Genomic DNA, 18,021 nt, shown 5'->3' with positions numbered 1-18,021 from the left:
AAACAGTTTAATAGCACCCTCCAAAATATTTTAGTGAAAACAGTTATATCTACTTAAGAGCATAAGGGACATAAATACTTAAAATCTGCGTATTATTGGACTTTAATGGCATGCTAGAGACTCTTATGAAGATCAGTAATGTAGCAGTATTGTGGGTAATATGATCCCTCTGCTTTGTAGAAGTCACATGCGTCCAACTTCTCAGGCACGTGCAGGATAGTAGCCAAATACCGCCAAGAGTCACTCCCCCTGGACACACAATCCATGGCAGACCCCACAATTCTTCTTACACAACAAATGTGACAGTCAGTGTGCTTAAATATGTACATTCACTGCCAACATGTATGTTTTAACTTTGACAAGAACACACACACAAACTCAAAGAGTAACTCAACCATCTTTATTCAACTCTCAGTTTCCATGTTTGACAATCTAACACAATACAGTTCTCTGTGCAAGCATCAGTTTTTCAGGGTGATTTTTATCTTCCCCCAGAAACCATCATTAAGTACAGAGTGTATTCCAACAGTCATTAATTGCTCCACTCTCATTTTCCCTCTGACCGTTTCTTAACAATAGAGCCTTGTTGTTGTTTTTTTTAAGCAAGCTTTGTATAAATGTGTGCAATTTGCAACCTACATCGCAATCCTAGAAAATGCAAAGACGACATAATGGAAGGAATGGCAAGTACTCAAAAAGAAAGTAATTCATGGTAGTTACTGCCTTTATATGTGCTCAAGAACAATGATCAATAGCATACAGGTTTGCTTTTAAAGGTTTTTTACCCAATAATGGGCCAGTGCTTTCAGGTTTCCCTTTAGGTAATTATCTAATTCATCGAATCTTATGTACTGTAATAGTATCTTCTATCTATTCTGTTTTTGTAGTATTTGCAGATTTCTGTTCCCTCAAATATCCTTTGATACTGAACTTGTAAAAAGTGTTTATCATGTTCCTGAAATACCCTCTCCGCTCTCTCCGGCCTGACTTCATACAGACGCCACTAGAACATAGTTTCTGCGCCTGGTTTCATAAAGGATGGAGAGAGCAAAATGGAGGAGGCAATTCACGAACATGACAATCACATACACTCCTGAGAGAGGATGAGAGCAATCCACTGACAGACAGGTGAAACAGGACGTGGACAACAAGATAAACATTTGGTTGGTGTGTTTATCTGCCTTCTTTTGTCTTTATCAGTGTGATGTTGGACTCCACCTATTCATTTATCCCACGTCTATGCTGCCAGGGGTTGCCCTGCCCTCTCCCGGGGTAATACTTGTTGGTAAAAAGAGCGCTTGGCCCTGGTGTTTCTGGCTGGTGTTAATATGAGGCTGATATCAGAGCCAGCTTACAGCTGCTCTCATCCTCAGCTCACACCTGCGGGTCAGGCTCATTGGGCTGGCTGAGGCTGCTGTCAGTCAGCAGGAGGCGGGCGTCACTGTCAGGTCTCCCTGACATTAGCTGCATCACTCAGTCCATGTCACTGTCAGGAGGCGGGAAGCGCCTCATCACAGTGTCAGAGACCGACCGGCTGCTCACTCCCTGCATCGCCAAACAGCCTGCGTCAGTGTCAGCATCAGCTGGCCTTAGGAGAGGCTTCATTGTCAGAGCCTGCTGTCCGCTGTCAGCTGTGCTTTGACTTTCACCTAGCTTTCTCTGGCACTCAAGGCCTCACAGGGGCTCCATGGGCCCCCTCTGTCATCTGGTGCATTTGCACTTCTTGCTGCATCTGGCCTAAATCTAGATGATGTTGCCTTTGAGATACTCCACCATCTTGCTCATGCCCCTGTTGTCTAACACCTTGCTGACCAGCATCATCATGATTTCCATGGTGATGACCATGGTTGTGATCACTGCCATGACCACGGGGGTGAAAACCATGATTATCCCCATGGTGGCCATGACCATGATGATGTCCATGATGGTGACCATGCCCATGATCATGATGGTGACCACGTCCAGTGTCTTCCTCTACAGGTGGGGTGCCGTCTGCGTCAGGCTGTACATCTGCTTTCACTTTGCACTCCTCTGGTGTCTCAGTGCTCTGTGGAAAACATGAAGAGAGGAGAAATTAGCCTATCTTTGATTAAATGTGTTACCAACACATTTATTAAATGTATTCTTGCAGTTATGTGCAGGCTATACCTCGTGTATGCAGTCCCCACATGTGCGTTTGCAGTAGGTATCTTTGATGGCACCCTCGACATGGCCTTGTCCGATGTGGGAGTATGGAAGTGAAATGTGGTGGGTGAGACGGCCACACCTGATGGCAAAGGGATATAAAAGCATGGTGAGGAGACGAAAACAACAAATATTTGCTACTATCCACTACAGGTAACAAACCTGTCATAAATGAGAAAGTCGTCTTTCTCTCCGCTCAGTGTCTGCCAGACATCAGGCTGTTGCTCCTCCTGCTTGTAGAGTGTGATGTTCTCTGAGAGTCTCTGTGCCAGCATGGCGTGCAGGCGCTGTGCTTGCTCCCCCTGGTGGTTAACGACCATGTAGACCACATTCTTCAGACCCTGACTCTCCAGCTTCTGGCGCAGGCCGTCCATTCTGCTCAGATGAGGGAAACCAGAGAACATGAGTTTAAAAATCAGTTGTTAATAGAGCTTCCCTGGATAGTCAGCTTAACAAACAGGTATGAACAGGATGCACTTCTTTGACAGTGAACTTTGTAACAGTTGCATAAGAAGGACCAGTTTGAGCCTCTCATACCTTGGCAAGCCTTGCAGAAACTGACACTGAAATATCTAATACCATTTCTGTAACACCAAGATAACATGACCTAAATTTCATGCTTTGATGCAGATTCAGGACGTCTGAGGTAATGCAATGCAGTGCAATGTGTTCTTTAATGTACAGAAGAGCATAACAAGAGGTGAAGGTGGACATTGGCTAACACGTGATAGGCACATACCTGGAAGCCTGCACCAAGCAGAACAATCAGCTGGCCTGAAAAAGGGCCACCACCGTCACCTGGCCCATCGCCCCCTTCATTGGCTCCACCTCCCCTATCATCCAGGCTGGCGGCAGCTGACAGTGAGGCCCACCCCCGTCACTCTCTGCCCCGCCCCCATGGAGCAGGCAGAGAGTGATGAGCAGGCTGAGGCACGCCCACATCCCTGCGGAGCCTCCTCACTGCCCCAGTCTGCTGAGCACAGAGAGGAAGGATAGGTGGTGGGGGGAGGGAGAATATGGGGAAGGGTGCAGCGAGAGGAGAAAGAGGGAGGAGAAAACGTCAGGGATTGGTCAAACTCAGCAGACAAAAGTGATAGGATTGTACAAAAGGTCAAAGAAGATTTATCATTTTTACAAGCTTTCACTCCCAAACTGTTACCTCTTCACTAAAGTGCTTGCTGGACTGGATATAGTCATGGAAGAGTACAGTGAACAAAGCAGTTTATTTGAAGTTCCCAAATCTGTGCTCATGTTGTTTATACACACAGTAAATTCAAAGAAACAGCATAGAATCGAACAGAAAGCATGCTCGAATGAGGCTGCTTAAATAGCTGCTTGAAGTGGGATTAATTGTATTGTGAAATGGTTCTGTCTCTTAGCATTGATCCTTTTTTTTAATCTTAGCTGTAAAAAGGAATACTTAAAAGTACATTTGACCTTCTGGGTGTTAACTGCATTTGAAGTAACTGGATAAAATGTAAAGAATTCTGTCACTTACCCTTTGTTAAAAAAAGTTTCCTTCTTTCTGCTCAGCTCTGCGTTGCTGCAGCTCCTTGAACAAAAACAAGTCTCTTCTTCCACTGCTCCCCCCTTTTATACTCTGCCTGTTGTTTTTCTATCTGGAGGGAGGACAAAGTTCAGTCCCAGCTGTATGCTGATGCCTACACTTTTCTCAAGTTAAAAAAGTCACAGTGCATGAAGTTCCCTTGTTGACAGGATACAAACACTTCATGGAAAATGTTTTATAGCAACTGGCAGTTTGACCAATTCCTTCAGGAGAATAGTGTGAGGAGAAAAAGTTGCCTCTTTATTATGGCTTGTTAAGATAGCCCTTGCATGTATTTGCCTTTTACATCAAATCGGATGCTTTTACATTGTGTAGAGTATATTATAGAAGTGAATTATGAGTCTCCAAGAACATTGTGCAATTCTGTTTTTACTTTCAGCGGAGAGAGGGGAAGTGAAAAAGGACAGAGGGTGGGACTCTGGTCCGTGTCCAGCATGTTTCTGCAAGGCCCACACAAACACAGCTAGACAGGACTCACTCAATATGCACAAGTGGCATAACTTAGTCTTAAGCATTCCTGAGAAGGTATCCTGCAGTTTAACACACAGAAAGTAAAAGTAGGAAAATATTAACTAATTAATTAATACAATTAATTCATTGTGTAGTACTGAACATGGATGATCAGAAGTGAGCAAATGATATTCTTATAGTTCTGGACAGGCCAAAAACAAATGTTGAGTACAATTAGTTAGCAACCCAAACAACAGATAAAAATGAACACTGCAGAGATTTAGGAGAGATGAAGAACCACAAAAGATAGTAGCTTCATGAAAAAATATAATTTAAAATTCGGCTGCTGAAGCTAATTTACAACTTCAGATGCTTCACCATTTTACTTTGGAGACACATTTTAATTATTGTATAACTTGTTATCCATTTGTAGGGAGCAAAGGGACAGTAAACTATTATTAGATGACATTAACAATTTCAGTTCATAAAAAGGTGTAAACAACCTCAAAGTCCAATCAGGCAGGTGTGTGGGGTGTCTGTCTGCAGATATAGGCCATGCAGAGCACTGTTATGAGATTACTAAGGTCAAAGGCCAGTTGTTACTAGGCCAGCAACTGTCTGCAACATTCTAATTTAACAAAGAATAAAATGCATTCAAGCACACAGATAGAAATGTGCTGTTTCTGCTGCTTGTCCTGATTTCAGGAGCTCTGTCAGGAACACTTGAGCCACACACTGTGTTAGTTAGTTGACTTGGTGGTATGCACCTTTCTGCCAGAATACATGAGCAGCATTACATACATGTCAACAAAGACGAAGCACTGCAAATAAAGTAGAAAGTAGAAACTAAGAATTGAAGATCTACAAGAGCACATAGAGAGGCTGTGGTGTAGCAGTTACATCAGACAACATGCAGGTATCAGTGTCTATAAACACCACCCGATCAGTGCAGTGAGATGTGACTGCGATGTGGCCGTCAGCTGATACAGCAGAGCATGACATTTGAGTGTCCTGCCAGGACTAGCTTATTCTATGACCCAGTGTTACTCATTTACAGCGTCTGACAATGTGGCATGTGCTCTTTATCAGGGCACACTGACCTCAATATAAGAACGCATATCAGTAACTTTCAAGAGATCTGAAGTGATAATATTCATCCACACTAAACTGAGCCAATAAACTATCACTAAAAGGTGATACAGGTGGCACAATATCTTATAAACCTTTGTCAGCATAAACCCTTTTAATGCATGCCGCCCACTTGGTCTGTGGTTATTAACTCATTTTATATTATTATTATTATTATTATATCACATCCACTACCACCCCTTCATACAATTCATACATGTTTTCCCATTCACACTATTTCTGCACTTGTGATTTGTAACAGATGCACAATTATGCATTTCTTTCTCCACTCTTTTGTAATTTGGAACATTGTAACCTGTGAATAAAGCTCTATCTTATCTTAATATCTTGTATTTTAATAGATCAATGGTATTGATCACTGTACTGGTAAAGATCTCAATATGTCCATTACCATATAGGCTACCAGTAACAGGGATACATAAACTGTTTTCTACAACTACATTGCATTATACATTACTTGAAATGAATGTAACGTTCAGCATTCTGGCACATTATGGACATTCTTGGGTTCATTTTCATAGGAGGAGGCATTGGCATTCTATTTTACTATCAAATAAATAGTTGCAGATGATAATGTCATGTAAACTAAATCTGAATACACCTTTATCCGTTTTGGTAAATGTTAGTTTGCCTGATCCATAGCAGTTGATGAGAATAACATGTAAACACTTGTCACGCACCGCTGTCACTAAGCAACGCTCCTCGGCGTCCTTGACTGCGCAAGGGTTTCTGGGAATCCGAGGCCCGAGGGTTGAACGACCGCCCTTTTCGGAGCAACGAGAGTAGAACAGCGATACATGCGTCGAGGGAAATATTATCGCAAAACAACTTTCTGAAGCAGCGTAGGCAAACTTTAGGTATGTATACCGATGGTTTGTAACGTGTATTTCGACCCACAGTTGTTATAATTAGAAAATCTGTCTGGGAAAAGTGTATTTTAATGCGCGGTTTGATGACGTAATGTTGATTGTCAAATGCGAAATGGCGAACGTGCTAAGAGGCCCGTTACCTGCAACACTCTGGGATTGTACCATGTTTATTTCCTTCATGTTCCAGTATCGAAATCGTTACATAGGTATATCTAGTCCCGGTAAGTTTGGCTTTGGTTACATATATTTGTCTGGTATGTAAAATGACTTATTTTGCTCGTCAGCGGAGGGCAAGATGTATGTTTGCTAGTTAAGCTAACATCGAGCTGGACTAGCAAAGTGTGTTAACGTTAGCCAAATGAACAACCATGTGTGGGATCATATGTTGTTATATGCCCGTGTGCCACGTCAGTATCCGTTCTTAAAACATAGCAGGGTGTCATTTATATGTCATATTTGAATAGTTTATGTCAGAGTTTCTGGCAAACGCAACGTTTAACCAGGTTTAGTAGTGGGTTCTCGTGAGCCTTCATCTTGACTTCCTCATTCTGTGCAATGTTCTTGCCCTGTAAATCCCCGTTCAGCTTTGAACCTTCAGATAATTTCACTTTGTTTCAACCAAAAACAATGTAATTACAGTCTTTCTTCATTGATCAGATGCAGGTATGTCTGCTATATTTAGTTAATTATTTAGTTTTTGTAGATCACCACTAATTGACTGCAGGAGTGAACTTATGTGTTGAAAAATAGTTAAACTATTCTCAAAACCGTATCTAATGTTTCTAACAATGCATCAGAACAATGGAGAATGTAACCAGGAGTACAGGTCAATCAAAGTGAAGTTGTGATGCTCACACTTGTGTGTGTTCGCTTCATGTGATGGCTTAGTTACTTTCCTCAAACAGAATTAAGATTTTTGTGTCCATCTTCCTCTGTTCCATGCAGAAAGGGATAAGGCCAATAATGGCGGCTGAGGTGGAGGTCGAGGTGAATGCAGGCAGTGAGTACCCAGCACATTACAAAGTCATGATGGACAAACTTAATGAGCAACGACAGCTGGATCAGTTCACAGACATCACCTTGATTGTGGATGGTAAGTAGGCATACATTATAGGTCCTATTTATGATGTCTTAGTGAAATTCCTAAGCAATGCCTCTCATTTCCATGTCTCTTATCTCTTACAGGACACCAGTTCAGGGCCCATAAAGCAGTGTTGGCAGCATGCAGTCAGTTTTTCCATAAGTTCTTCCAGGATTTTACCCAGGAGCCTCTGGTGGAGATAGAAGGTATTACTGTTCAATTTTTTTAGAACATATTAGTGTTCAATTTTGAAAAGAAAAGTTGTCAGACAGCTCTTCAGTTGGAGGAAGTAGTGGGAGACTGTAAACTTCTTATTTGCAAGAGAAATATGGTTTTGTGTTGTGTTTCAATGTGGACTTTAACAGTTGGTTGTCAGCATCCATTAGGGTAGTTCTTGGATCAATTTTCTAAGTACTGTAATGACTTTAAGTGTGTGCACATGGACTTTCCAAAGCCATTAATGATCATAACTGATCTTTTACTATAGTTTTTACCTCCTTATAAGTGATTTTAAGAAATTTGGATAAAACAATTGTTTTGTTTAGAGCATGTCTGATTGTCTGAACGCATGTGTTGCTTGCTCTTCTGGAATCTAATTGGAACAATGGCCAAAACTATGAAAATATGACCAATGTTGGGAAAAGTGTAAATGTTTTTTAATATATATTTGTAAAAGTAAAGTGTCATTAGAAACAGATTTTACATTATTCATCAGAAACATATTGTAAGTCCATTATTAAAAAATCATGACCAAATGTCTTCTGTGTACCAGTAATTGCTGCGCTAAATACTACATGTGATTTATGTTCCAAACATTTCCAGCTAAGAATTTGCAGTTACAGATTCCTGTGTTTGTTATTATGTTATGTTGAACAGCTTTTACTCACCACTGCTGCTCTGTTATACTCTGACAGGAGTGAGTAACACAGCCTTTCGCCAGCTGATGGAGTTCACTTACACAGCAACACTAGTTGTTGCTGGACAAGAGGAGGCCTATGATGTCTGGAAGGCTGCTGAATACCTCCAGATGCAGGAAGCTATCAAGGCACTTGACAATAAGTGAGACTTGCATACATTTGACCTGTCACATATCACTGCTCATAAAATGTCACTAGAATCCAGAATAGAACTCAGAATTAAAGTGATGTAATTTACTAATGTAGTGGTGAAGTGCTTTATTAGCTAGAAAGGATTATGTCTCTGGACCCCTTTAATAGAAACAGTGTGACCTCTAAACAAGAGCTCATCTTCTCTTGTAGAATAAACGAGAATCCCTCGCCGACGGCAAAGAGCAAAGGTAAAAAGAGGAAGATTGCTGAGACATCTAATGTAATCACAGAAACCCTACCTTCAGTGGAAGGGGAACAGGTCAGTATGTTCATGTCGCACTTGTAGAGATAGTTCCTTGCAAAACAGTGGACAATAAGATGAAATTTCAGTGACTGGCTCTATTTTTTTCTACCACTAAGATTCAGTCTTTGTGCTACAACTGCCTAATGTATGAAGTGAACACAAGTGACCCTTACTTTGTCCATGCATCCTATTGTTAGGACTGAATGTTTTCAATGTTCTCCAGGTGGAGATTGAGGTTATAGGGGAAGGGGACATTGAGGTGGAAGAGACTGGACTGGAGGAGGTGGTCGATGCAGCAAAGAATGCTCAGGCGGGGTCAGATGACTCTGCTTTGGCTCTTCTTGCTGACATAACCAGCAAGTATCAGCAAGGGGAACCTACGCTACAGGTCATAAAGAAGGGAGGAATAGAAGAGGTATATTTACTTTGTAGAAACCTTAATTTAAGCTGACTTTCATGTTCTTTTGGTTTCGTAATTTTATATACAGTAAGGGTTGTAGATGTGAAAGGATTAACCCTGCTTTGCCTGTGTTTGTGCTCGGCAGGAAGTGGTGTATCAGGAGGAAACGGTGATGGCCTCCAAGGTACTGGAGAATGTCGAGGTCGTAGAGGTCCAGATTTCCCAAGTGGACAACATGTTCCGCTGCAACAAGTGTGATCGTAGCTTCAAGTTGTATTATCACCTCAAACAGCACTTGAAAACACACCTGGGCTCGCTGGAAAAACCCCATGTCTGCAACCACTGCGGTAAAGCCTACACGCGGGAGGGCGCCTTGAAGCAGCACATCAGCACATTTCATTTTGATGCAGAAGAGCTGTCTCGAAACCAGAAACCCCAGAAGAAAGTCCATGTTTGTGAATACTGTAAAAAGCACTTTGACCACTTTGGCCACTTTAAGGAGCACTTGCGGAAGCACACTGGTGAGAACGAAAATAAAGCTGTATGTCTTATGTATCGTTGGCTTGTTGTTACACGTCTAACATTGAAATACATGCTTTGCTTTATGTCTCTTTGTAGGTGAAAAACCTTATGAGTGTCCAGATTGCCACGAGCGATTTGCAAGAAACAGCACACTGAAGTGCCATATGGCAGCCTGTCAGAATGGGGCCGGAGCCAAGAAAGGACGCAAGAAACTCTATGAATGCCAGGTACAGTTTGTCCAGAATCAAGGCCAATATGCCCTCCCGTACCAGTGCAGTATCAACAGTAGAATTTAGATTTTCATATTTCACATCATCACTTTTCATATTATATTTATATATTTATTTACTTAATGCAGAAAGTCATAATGCCCAGATATTCTGAAATATGCCTCCTTTTAGTGTGTAGACTAATGTTTTGAATTATGTGCTAATATTGAATGTACTGATGTCATACAGTTTCTTAGATTGTAGGTTTATTTTTGAGAAATGTAGTTTAACAGTTGTTAAATAGTATAAACTGTTGGTATCAAAGTGGTAACGGATGCTGTTTTCACTATATAATAACATCTGATTTAATGTCAGTTTTTTTCTGATAATTGTCCTATAGTAGGGATGCCTCAGTCAAGTGTTTGCTCCTAATTCAAGTCATTTAATATTGAATATCTACCTACACTATCCACCAGATAGGCTTCACAGATGAGTAATGTTTGCATTACAGCTTTCCATTAATGGTTACAATTAGAGCAGTAGAGCTGCAAGGGTTAGTTGATTAATCGATTATTCGATAGATGGAAAATGAATGGCCAAGTACTTACATAATTGATTAAACGCTTAAGGTAATAATAACAATAGATGGTTCCCGTTTTCTATCAGTTCACTTCCTGTGTTCCCAAAAGAAAGAAGGCTGATGGTCCTCTCTTTTCTTCTATGACTGTGACCTACTATTTTCTCCTCCACCTCCTCCATCAGGTCTGCAGCAGTGTATTCAACAGCTGGGACCAGTTTAAAGACCATCTTGTGAGCCACACAGGAGTCAAACCCAACCACTGCACCATGTGCGACATGTGGTTCACCCACCCAAAAGAACTAAAGGCCCACCTCAAACATGTCCATTCCATTGAGGACAACAAGTCAACGGAAGAAGTGGTCCTCACTGACTCTGCCGCCGCCGCCGCCCTCGCCATTGCAACACAGAGCATAGAGGGGGCCGAGACGGTCCTCCTGGATGATGGAATCCAGGTGGAACACGTCACAGTGGAGCCTGTGGACGTGATGGAGATGGAGGAGACTGCAACAGTTGTGGTGGAGGACGGAGGGGTGGCAGAGATGTGCGAGGAGGACGTGGAGAGATTAAAGCGTGCCGGGGTGCAAATCCAGGTGGTGCACGTGACCACGACTGAAGTTGACGGGCAGCAGGTGGTGAACTCTCAGGTGGAAGTAGAGATGGAGGGTGAAATGGTGAACGTTGAGGAGGCAGAACAAGCTGTGGTTGTATGAGAATTTGAGAAGGATTGTGTCTTAAATGACCTGCGGGACATTCTTTCAGTCCTGAGTGGTTGCATTATCCTGTAGCTGACATCTTAGTTTCCATAAAGAACACTGCATGTGGGATAAAGCATGTCACTTCTGTCTGCCATCACATCGAATGACTCGGTTCCCACAAACCTCACACTTTGAACTGAGTTATGGACTGAGTAAAGGAGATATATAGTTTCCTGCTAATGTTCCTGTATTTATTTTAAAGCTGCCATCATATCACATCAGTGACCCTTCCGTGCTTCGTCAATCCTTCATCAGTTGTCATGTGTTTTTTTTTGTTTGTTTGTTTTTTTTCATTTCCTGCGTCCTTATTTTACCTCAGATTTATATTGTGGTCTTTTAGTTTGGGTCACACGCCAAGACAATTTGACAATGAATGAAATGTTTCTGTTGCAGCTCATTAAAACAGCTGATGTTCCTCAGTGCTAATGCTACAGTTTTGTTCAAGTTCTTATTGACTTTTGGTGTTTTTTGTAGAAAAACTCAGATATGGAATAAAATTGGTTTCCAGTATGGGCTACAAGTCTTGCATCCATCTACTGAGATCTTGATCTTAAGAGTATAGACACCTTTGGGAGTGCTGTTGAGCCTATTATACCTTCAGAATTTGTTTTTCCTTTCTTAAAGCTGTTGTAATCAGTATTTTTATATTGGTAATGGATTAAATGACTGTGTATCGTAAAAGAAGTTGATAATAGTGATGAATCCACAGAAGATTATAACCCAACTCTACAATGCCCTTTAGCTCTACAGATTCTTCTTGTGTCTTCCAGCTGATTGTTTTGTTTTTTTACGGCTGCAACTTTACTGTTTTGATTCAGTCTCAATGCTCCTATCTGCATAATTTCCAGACACAGCAGTTAGCTGTGATCAACGATAAAGCTCTGATGAACCCAGTGTACGGTACCTACACAGCACCAAGCGATGAAGACTAAGTTCGCTACTAGCTGGTAAACCTAGTGGAGCCTTTAGCAGAAAAAGACACTGATATTTCCCTCAGGGGTTGGTGGAAACCAGATCAGAGCTGAAGGGAAAGTGAATAATGGACTTTTATTCACCAAGTGGCCAGAAACACAACTCCAAATAAATGCTAAAGTTGCCCAGTATCCACTGGATGTGTAAAACAACTGTTTGCCAGCAAGTTGACCCTTTTTATTTCATAAGATGACTGATTATATGTCAATGTTGTGTTATAAAAGTTTGTTTTTGACTGGGCTGTTGAACCAGTGAATGAGATGAATCTAGTAGTGATTGAAACATGAAAGTGATTGTTTTCACAGAATATTAAACACCTTAAATATTCCACCACCCATGGCAAACACAACAGGCAGTACTACCCTGAAGAAGCAGTCAAACTTCAGTTATATCAGCCAGCAGCTGTCTGGTCTGGCAGTATGTAGACCTACAGCACATGTGCACATAGTCCTAATCACGAGAAGTAGATGAAAGACCTGGAAAGGCTAGCAAGTGGATATTAAAACTGTTTTCACAACTGTATATTAAAAGAAAAAGTCACACACACGAGAATAGTGAAATTGAAGCATGTGCACCTCTTGGAATCCTGTTAAGGCCTCCTAGGGGTCCCCTGACCCCACCTTGAACCTCTGCTACGTTAACCGCGTGGCCTCAGACCATGGCGCGTGACATACACAGGTTAGATTACCTGGTGACCCGCCGCTTCCTACTCTGGACAGCTCCTGTGGTACTGAACTAAAGTAAAGCTGTAATTCTTGCTTCTCATTGGATAATAGACACACGTTGGACTCCTCAGTCCGCCGCCGATTGGTCGTTTCACCTGCCAGTCAGGCGGATTTACCTCACCACAGACTGAACCGGGGAGCAACTGCAGCAGAACCAGTGCGCTCAATGTCACCGGGCACCGGAGAAGATGATCTTACAGCGGGGCCGGTAAAGCTTGTCGCCAGGGGCCCATGAAGATATTCACCCAAGTAAGATTCACAAACTGGTCTTTTTCTGCCGATAGGCGTATGATGAGAAATGCGCTGGCTCATAGGGGATGGCCTGCCGGGAGGAGGTGTTAACTGTTGACTGTCATTGAACACCGATAGACAAGTCACCTCATTGATGCACTGCAAGATTTACTCACTCGAAAGCAGGTTTGTGTTTGGAAAGCTTGCAAACAATGTTTTTAAATGCTAACACATCACAGTAGACATATCCCGGCAGTATACCTTGAAAAATAATCTCTGAAGGTGGAAGAAAGAGCTCGTGTCATACGGACCGAGAATGAGGCTCATAATTTATCTTTCATAATCTTGTGGTCTCTTTTTTATTATATATTTTACTCTTGCTTTGCAATGATTGTAGTCGTTAAATTCAGTGCATCTCTTGTGAAAAGGATCACAATGCATCACTTGGCAGTTATGCACGCGCATGACGCACACACACGCGCTATTTAATGTATCAACTTCGGGGATGTGTCTCGCTGATTAACCTGCTGTATCTGTTTTGAGCACACAGTGTACATGAAATCGTGCAATGAATGGAAGAGTGAATCTGTAGCACCTGTTGCACTCTGATGGGGTCTTCATGCAGTATCCGTTATGACTGTTTAAGGATAGTTTGGCTGATAGTTTGATTACTGCCATCTTGCTCTGTAGTGAAGACTTGGCAGCAATTGCCTTTTGGGAGTACAGTAGTTTGATGAACACAGACTCAGCAAATATTTACACAGACAGATTACAAAAAGAAAAGCAATACTTTGTCACACTATTCTCAAACGTGCCTGTGGCTGTAAGGAAACACCCTGAAACTAGGACTGATTATTGTGGTTATACACGCTGACTGATGCATTTTATGCTTTCTGTGTTTGCTGATGGCAAAGAGAGAGTAGAGCTTTGAATGACTCAGCAGCCACATTTGGATGTCACAATTACCCTACATTACATGTCTTATCGACCTGAGCCATCAGAATGCCTCATATTGTGTCTTTAACTACACAATCTATGTGTCTATTAGCCTTTTTCAAGGAGTTACAAAAACTAAAGCTGAGCGATAAAGATCCTAATTGCAAAATTAAGCAGGTAATCTTGAAAATATTGCATAACGAAAGTAATCTATTCAAACCTATCATAATTCCTCTCAGTGTAGACCTGGATTAGAAGCTGAATATATTTCCATATTTTTGAAGCAAAAATAGCCCTTTTTGGTGGTCCTGTTTACTTCCGCCCAAATGAGATTTGTTCTTGATTTTTATTCTTTTGATGGTCAATCAGTCAGAGCACATGAAACATTGTGCTTTGTGTGTAGTTTCTTTGATGCAAACCTCTTTGAAGTGCTGACAGTGAATGAAATGCAAACTCAGATGGCTCTATAAAGCAGGAAGAAATAAAAAAAATGGACCAAATAGATTTTGAGTAGAACCACAAGATGCAGGACTTACAGTGTCTTCTACATTATGTTATTGAGCTCCCTGCATACAGTGTCATGGTAACTTTGTTAAGGCCTCAGAGACTCCCGCTCTCTCTTCAAGATGTACTGGGAGGTATACAGTAGAACATGTTCAGTATTGTCAGGCTAAGGGAATAGCAGTGTGTTCTGTACATTTGTTAGTAATAGGCTAGCATTGATGAATGAGAGGAAGTCATGCTACGTAAAAAGATAAGAGTAAAGCAGAATATATATAAAGTCAGTGTTGAAAATAGTAGCATAGTGTCTTACTCATTTGCAAAGCCAGGTATTGTGTCTAAATTATGTTAGTGCTTTAGTTTTAGTGCATCCATAGAGGCCTGTGCAGCTTTGATTTGGAAGTGTGTCAGAGGTAAGGGATTTAGAGGTCAGTCTGTTTTTTGGAAAATGTGAAATATTTGCCCCATAGATTCCAGAGAGGCCTGCCTCTCTGTTCCTAAGGCCCATAGTCTTCATTGTCGCAGCTCTTTCACTGTTGAGCTCTTTATTCTTGTCAGCCATGTGTCTCAATTAACACACTGGGGACCTTTGTGTGGAGAGAGCTCGCTGTCTGTGTGTATGTGCGCACTTGTGTGTACGTATTTACATGAGCGTGCTTGTGTGTCTGTCTGAGGGTGTGTGGATGTGTGTGTGCGTTGGCCCGTGCGTTGTCTTTGTGCCTGAATGCATAACGGCAGTGAAAAAGAGAGAATGGGATACAAGCACAGGCAGAAAGAGGGAATGGGCATAAAGTGAATGGGAGGCAGAGTAAGGAGCTTTTTAGAGGTAAAACACAGAGGAGGAACTCTTTGACAGATAGTCGTTTCATAGTTTGTGATGTGAGAAACAGCCCTTATGTTCTCTTAGCTTGTCTAACTACAGGCACAGGCAGGCGTTTAGGAAAGAGTGTCTTGATCCACAGCTGCTGGGGATGGGCTCCCGTGTTTTCCTTTGTCGGAGTGTGTGAAGAGGCTGCTGATGCTAGCAGTGTGATCAGCAGCAGAGCGCACCAGGCAAACCCTCCTCCTTCTCTTTAGGGATCCTCAGACAAATGACTGAGTGTCTGGTGAGTAAGGACCTGTACTTTGCAAAGCTGACAGTGTTTGCAGATGACTGGCTGGCTATTTGCAGATTTCTAAAGCTGTTTGTGGTAAGCAGTGTCCTGTGTTAATTGAGTGAGTTTCAGAATAGTACATCTGTCTGTAATTCTCACTTGAAACAGCAGAGTCGGTCGACTGGATCCATCCATCCGTCCGTCCATCCATCCATCCATTTTCTGCCGCTTATCTGGGGCCAGGTAGCCGTGACAGCAGGGCTAAGCAACGTAGTCCAGCTGGGATCCTGGGTGATCCCGAGGCGTTCTCAAACCAGATGAGATGTATAATCTCTCCAGTGTGTTCTGGGTCTGCACCCGGGTCTCCTACCAGTTGGACGTGCCCGGAAAACCTCCAAAGGGAGGCACCCAGGAGGCATCCTGATCAGATGCCCGAACCACCTAACCTGGCTCCCTTTGACGCAAAGAATCAGCGGCTCCCTGGATTATCTGAGCTACTTACTCTATCTCCAAGGGTGAGCCCAGCCGCAATCTCATTCTTTTGGTCACTACCCAATAGAGGCCTTTTTTGAACTTGCTTTTACTCCTGAAGAGTTTTGTATAGCTTTAAAACCGATAAAGATTGCTTACTTGGTCTGACCAATGATCAGATTAAAGATTAAAAAATCAGAGAAAAAAGCAAATAAAGCAATTTTACGAAGCTGTAATCAGTTAATCATCTGTAATTTTCATCTTTAATTCACAGTCAGATAGGTACGAGCAAGATGCTGTATGTTTGTAAGGTTTCTAATTCTCCCACTGTTGCTCTGTTGTTGTGCTCTGGCTTTGTGTGTGTGTATAAATCCATCAGTTTGCTCGCGCACATAATTAACATGGGTACTCTGAGGCTCAATGCAGCTCTGTATAACTGTAAACATGGCACTGTGTGCTCTCTTTCTTGACAGTGCCAGTTAATGTCTAATCCTCAGCATGAAAAAAAGACAAACAAACAGGCTCGGCCGGTGTCCATCACCAAGCAACCAGGTAGATCTGTTATCCAGTTGAAGCAAAGCACAAAGCAATCTGGGTAACTATTATATCTGTAGACCCTCTGTGGGGATACGCTTCACTTAAGGTAATTATCAATTGTTAGTTAGATTGCTATACTCAATATGGCAGGTGTCTCACTCTCTGTTAGAGCGATTTTAGGGATATAGTTATGAAAATTGGAAGTGTGATATTTTGAATGAAAAACAACAATTGCAGGATGTGAAACAGCAACCAGGTGTCTGATAAGCTGTTTGACATTGCACTGGGCATATTCCAATACATATTATCCAATCCTTATTCAGCATATAATACTATTACTACTAATGCTATGTAAGTACTCATCTATAATTGAAAAATACAATTTCGTGATGGTGTTTTTGTCCCAAAACTCTTATTGCTCTCCTCTCATTATTGATGTGTTTATCTCATGCATGGTTGTCCTTTCGTCTTTTTATTTACATACATAAAAGGCTGGTATTCAGGGCTCATTGCTTTGTGCTGTAAAGTGGAGGCCTCTCCTCTCTTGGCAAGTCCTTTTAGGCTGCCTGAGATCAATGCCTAGATATTCATGGCGCGAAGGTGTTTGAAGGCTGTTAGACTGTAGGCCTCACAAAAGAGAGTTGCTTTGATTTCCCAGCGAGGCTTTAACATAGATTCATTCATCTTAATATAGAGACGGATGAGTGAACACCTTCCAAAGCACCATGTTACACTAAGTTAAGCATTTCTCCTGCCTTACACACACACACACACACACACACACACACACACACACACACACACACACACACACACACCATGTTATGTCATGACAACTCAATTTATGATCTGTTCTCCACTAGATACCCTGTTGCAGCACTTTGCTGCAGAAGTTTGTGTGATAGTGAGGGAAAAAAGATTTTTGTTCCATCCCAACAAGATGAAACAACTTCACAAATGCAACACTGTGCCCTGTCATCTTTGCTATAAAAGGATTAATAAAAAATATAAAATAAATTAATATAAAAGGACTATTAAAGGATCTGGTCTTATTCTATATTTTTCTTATCATCAACAAATCCCATGAAAAGACCAAAATCATGCATTAGTCCGTCTCTGACTTACTCCAACTTCACTATCCTGTCAGTTTACCAAGCCCACTTGTTCCAACTGGAGATGTAAGTCTTTATGAGTGGGTCACAAATATATTGTTTAATTTTATGTAATACAGCACATTACTGTATTACTGGAGTAAACAGGAGTAATTAGTGCATTTGTTGGGAACTATTTTCAGCCTAATCCATATTCAGCGACAGGACTGTTGTGGGATTGAATACAGCGACCATGTTCATTATAATGTTTTGGACAACAGTGGAGGAGAATCTTTATCAGACTATGGCAACACAGGCAATTATTGTTGGTAGGATCAAATCAT

General features: G+C 41.7%; 2 protein-coding genes across 4 annotated transcripts; one reads left to right on the top strand and one right to left on the bottom strand.

Moving 5' to 3' along the window:
- Positions 1 to 385: 385 nt before the first annotated feature.
- selenop (selenoprotein P) lies at positions 386 to 3,766 on the bottom strand. 3 transcript variants are annotated; one of them, XM_070904848.1, is made up of 5 exons: positions 3,683 to 3,766; positions 2,924 to 3,154; positions 2,347 to 2,559; positions 2,149 to 2,266; positions 386 to 2,047 (listed from the first exon to the last, which is right to left on the bottom strand). In XM_070904848.1, the coding sequence occupies exons 2-5, from the start codon at positions 3,124 to 3,126 to the stop codon at positions 1,370 to 1,372; spliced, it is 1,212 nt and encodes a 403-aa protein (XP_070760949.1). In that variant the 5' UTR covers positions 3,127 to 3,154; positions 3,683 to 3,766; the 3' UTR covers positions 386 to 1,369. The 3 variants fall into 3 exon arrangements, with proteins under 3 accessions (XP_070760949.1, XP_070760950.1, XP_070760951.1); XM_070904849.1 differs by having other exon boundaries at positions 2,924 to 3,157; positions 3,683 to 3,756; XM_070904850.1 differs by having other exon boundaries at positions 1,394 to 2,047.
- A 3,416-nt stretch (positions 3,767 to 7,182) lies between these two features.
- Positions 7,183 to 11,550, top strand: znf131 (zinc finger protein 131). The gene is made up of 8 exons (XM_070904636.1): positions 7,183 to 7,312; positions 7,405 to 7,506; positions 8,215 to 8,359; positions 8,560 to 8,668; positions 8,877 to 9,068; positions 9,199 to 9,574; positions 9,672 to 9,802; positions 10,547 to 11,550. Exons 1-8 carry the CDS (start codon positions 7,183 to 7,185, stop codon positions 11,072 to 11,074), a joined length of 1,713 nt encoding a protein of 570 aa, XP_070760737.1. The 3' UTR covers positions 11,075 to 11,550.
- The last annotated feature ends 6,471 nt before the right edge of the window (positions 11,551 to 18,021 follow it).

This window comes from Enoplosus armatus, chromosome 4 (genome assembly GCF_043641665.1).
Source record: "Enoplosus armatus isolate fEnoArm2 chromosome 4, fEnoArm2.hap1, whole genome shotgun sequence".
In the NCBI taxonomy this organism is placed as follows: domain Eukaryota; kingdom Metazoa; phylum Chordata; class Actinopteri; order Centrarchiformes; family Enoplosidae; genus Enoplosus; species Enoplosus armatus.
This window is presented reverse-complemented; position numbering and strand designations above follow the sequence as displayed.

Coding starts and splice junctions, on each gene's coding strand:
- znf131 (XM_070904636.1), top strand. CDS start 7,183: ATGGCGGCTGAGGTGGAGGTCGAGGTGAATGCAGGCAGTGAGTACCCA. Junction 8,669..8,876: donor CTTCAGTGGAAGGGGAACAG/GTCAGTATGTTC, acceptor AATGTTCTCCAG/GTGGAGATTGAGGTTATAGG. Junction 9,803..10,546: donor AGAAACTCTATGAATGCCAG/GTACAGTTTGTC, acceptor CTCCTCCATCAG/GTCTGCAGCAGTGTATTCAA.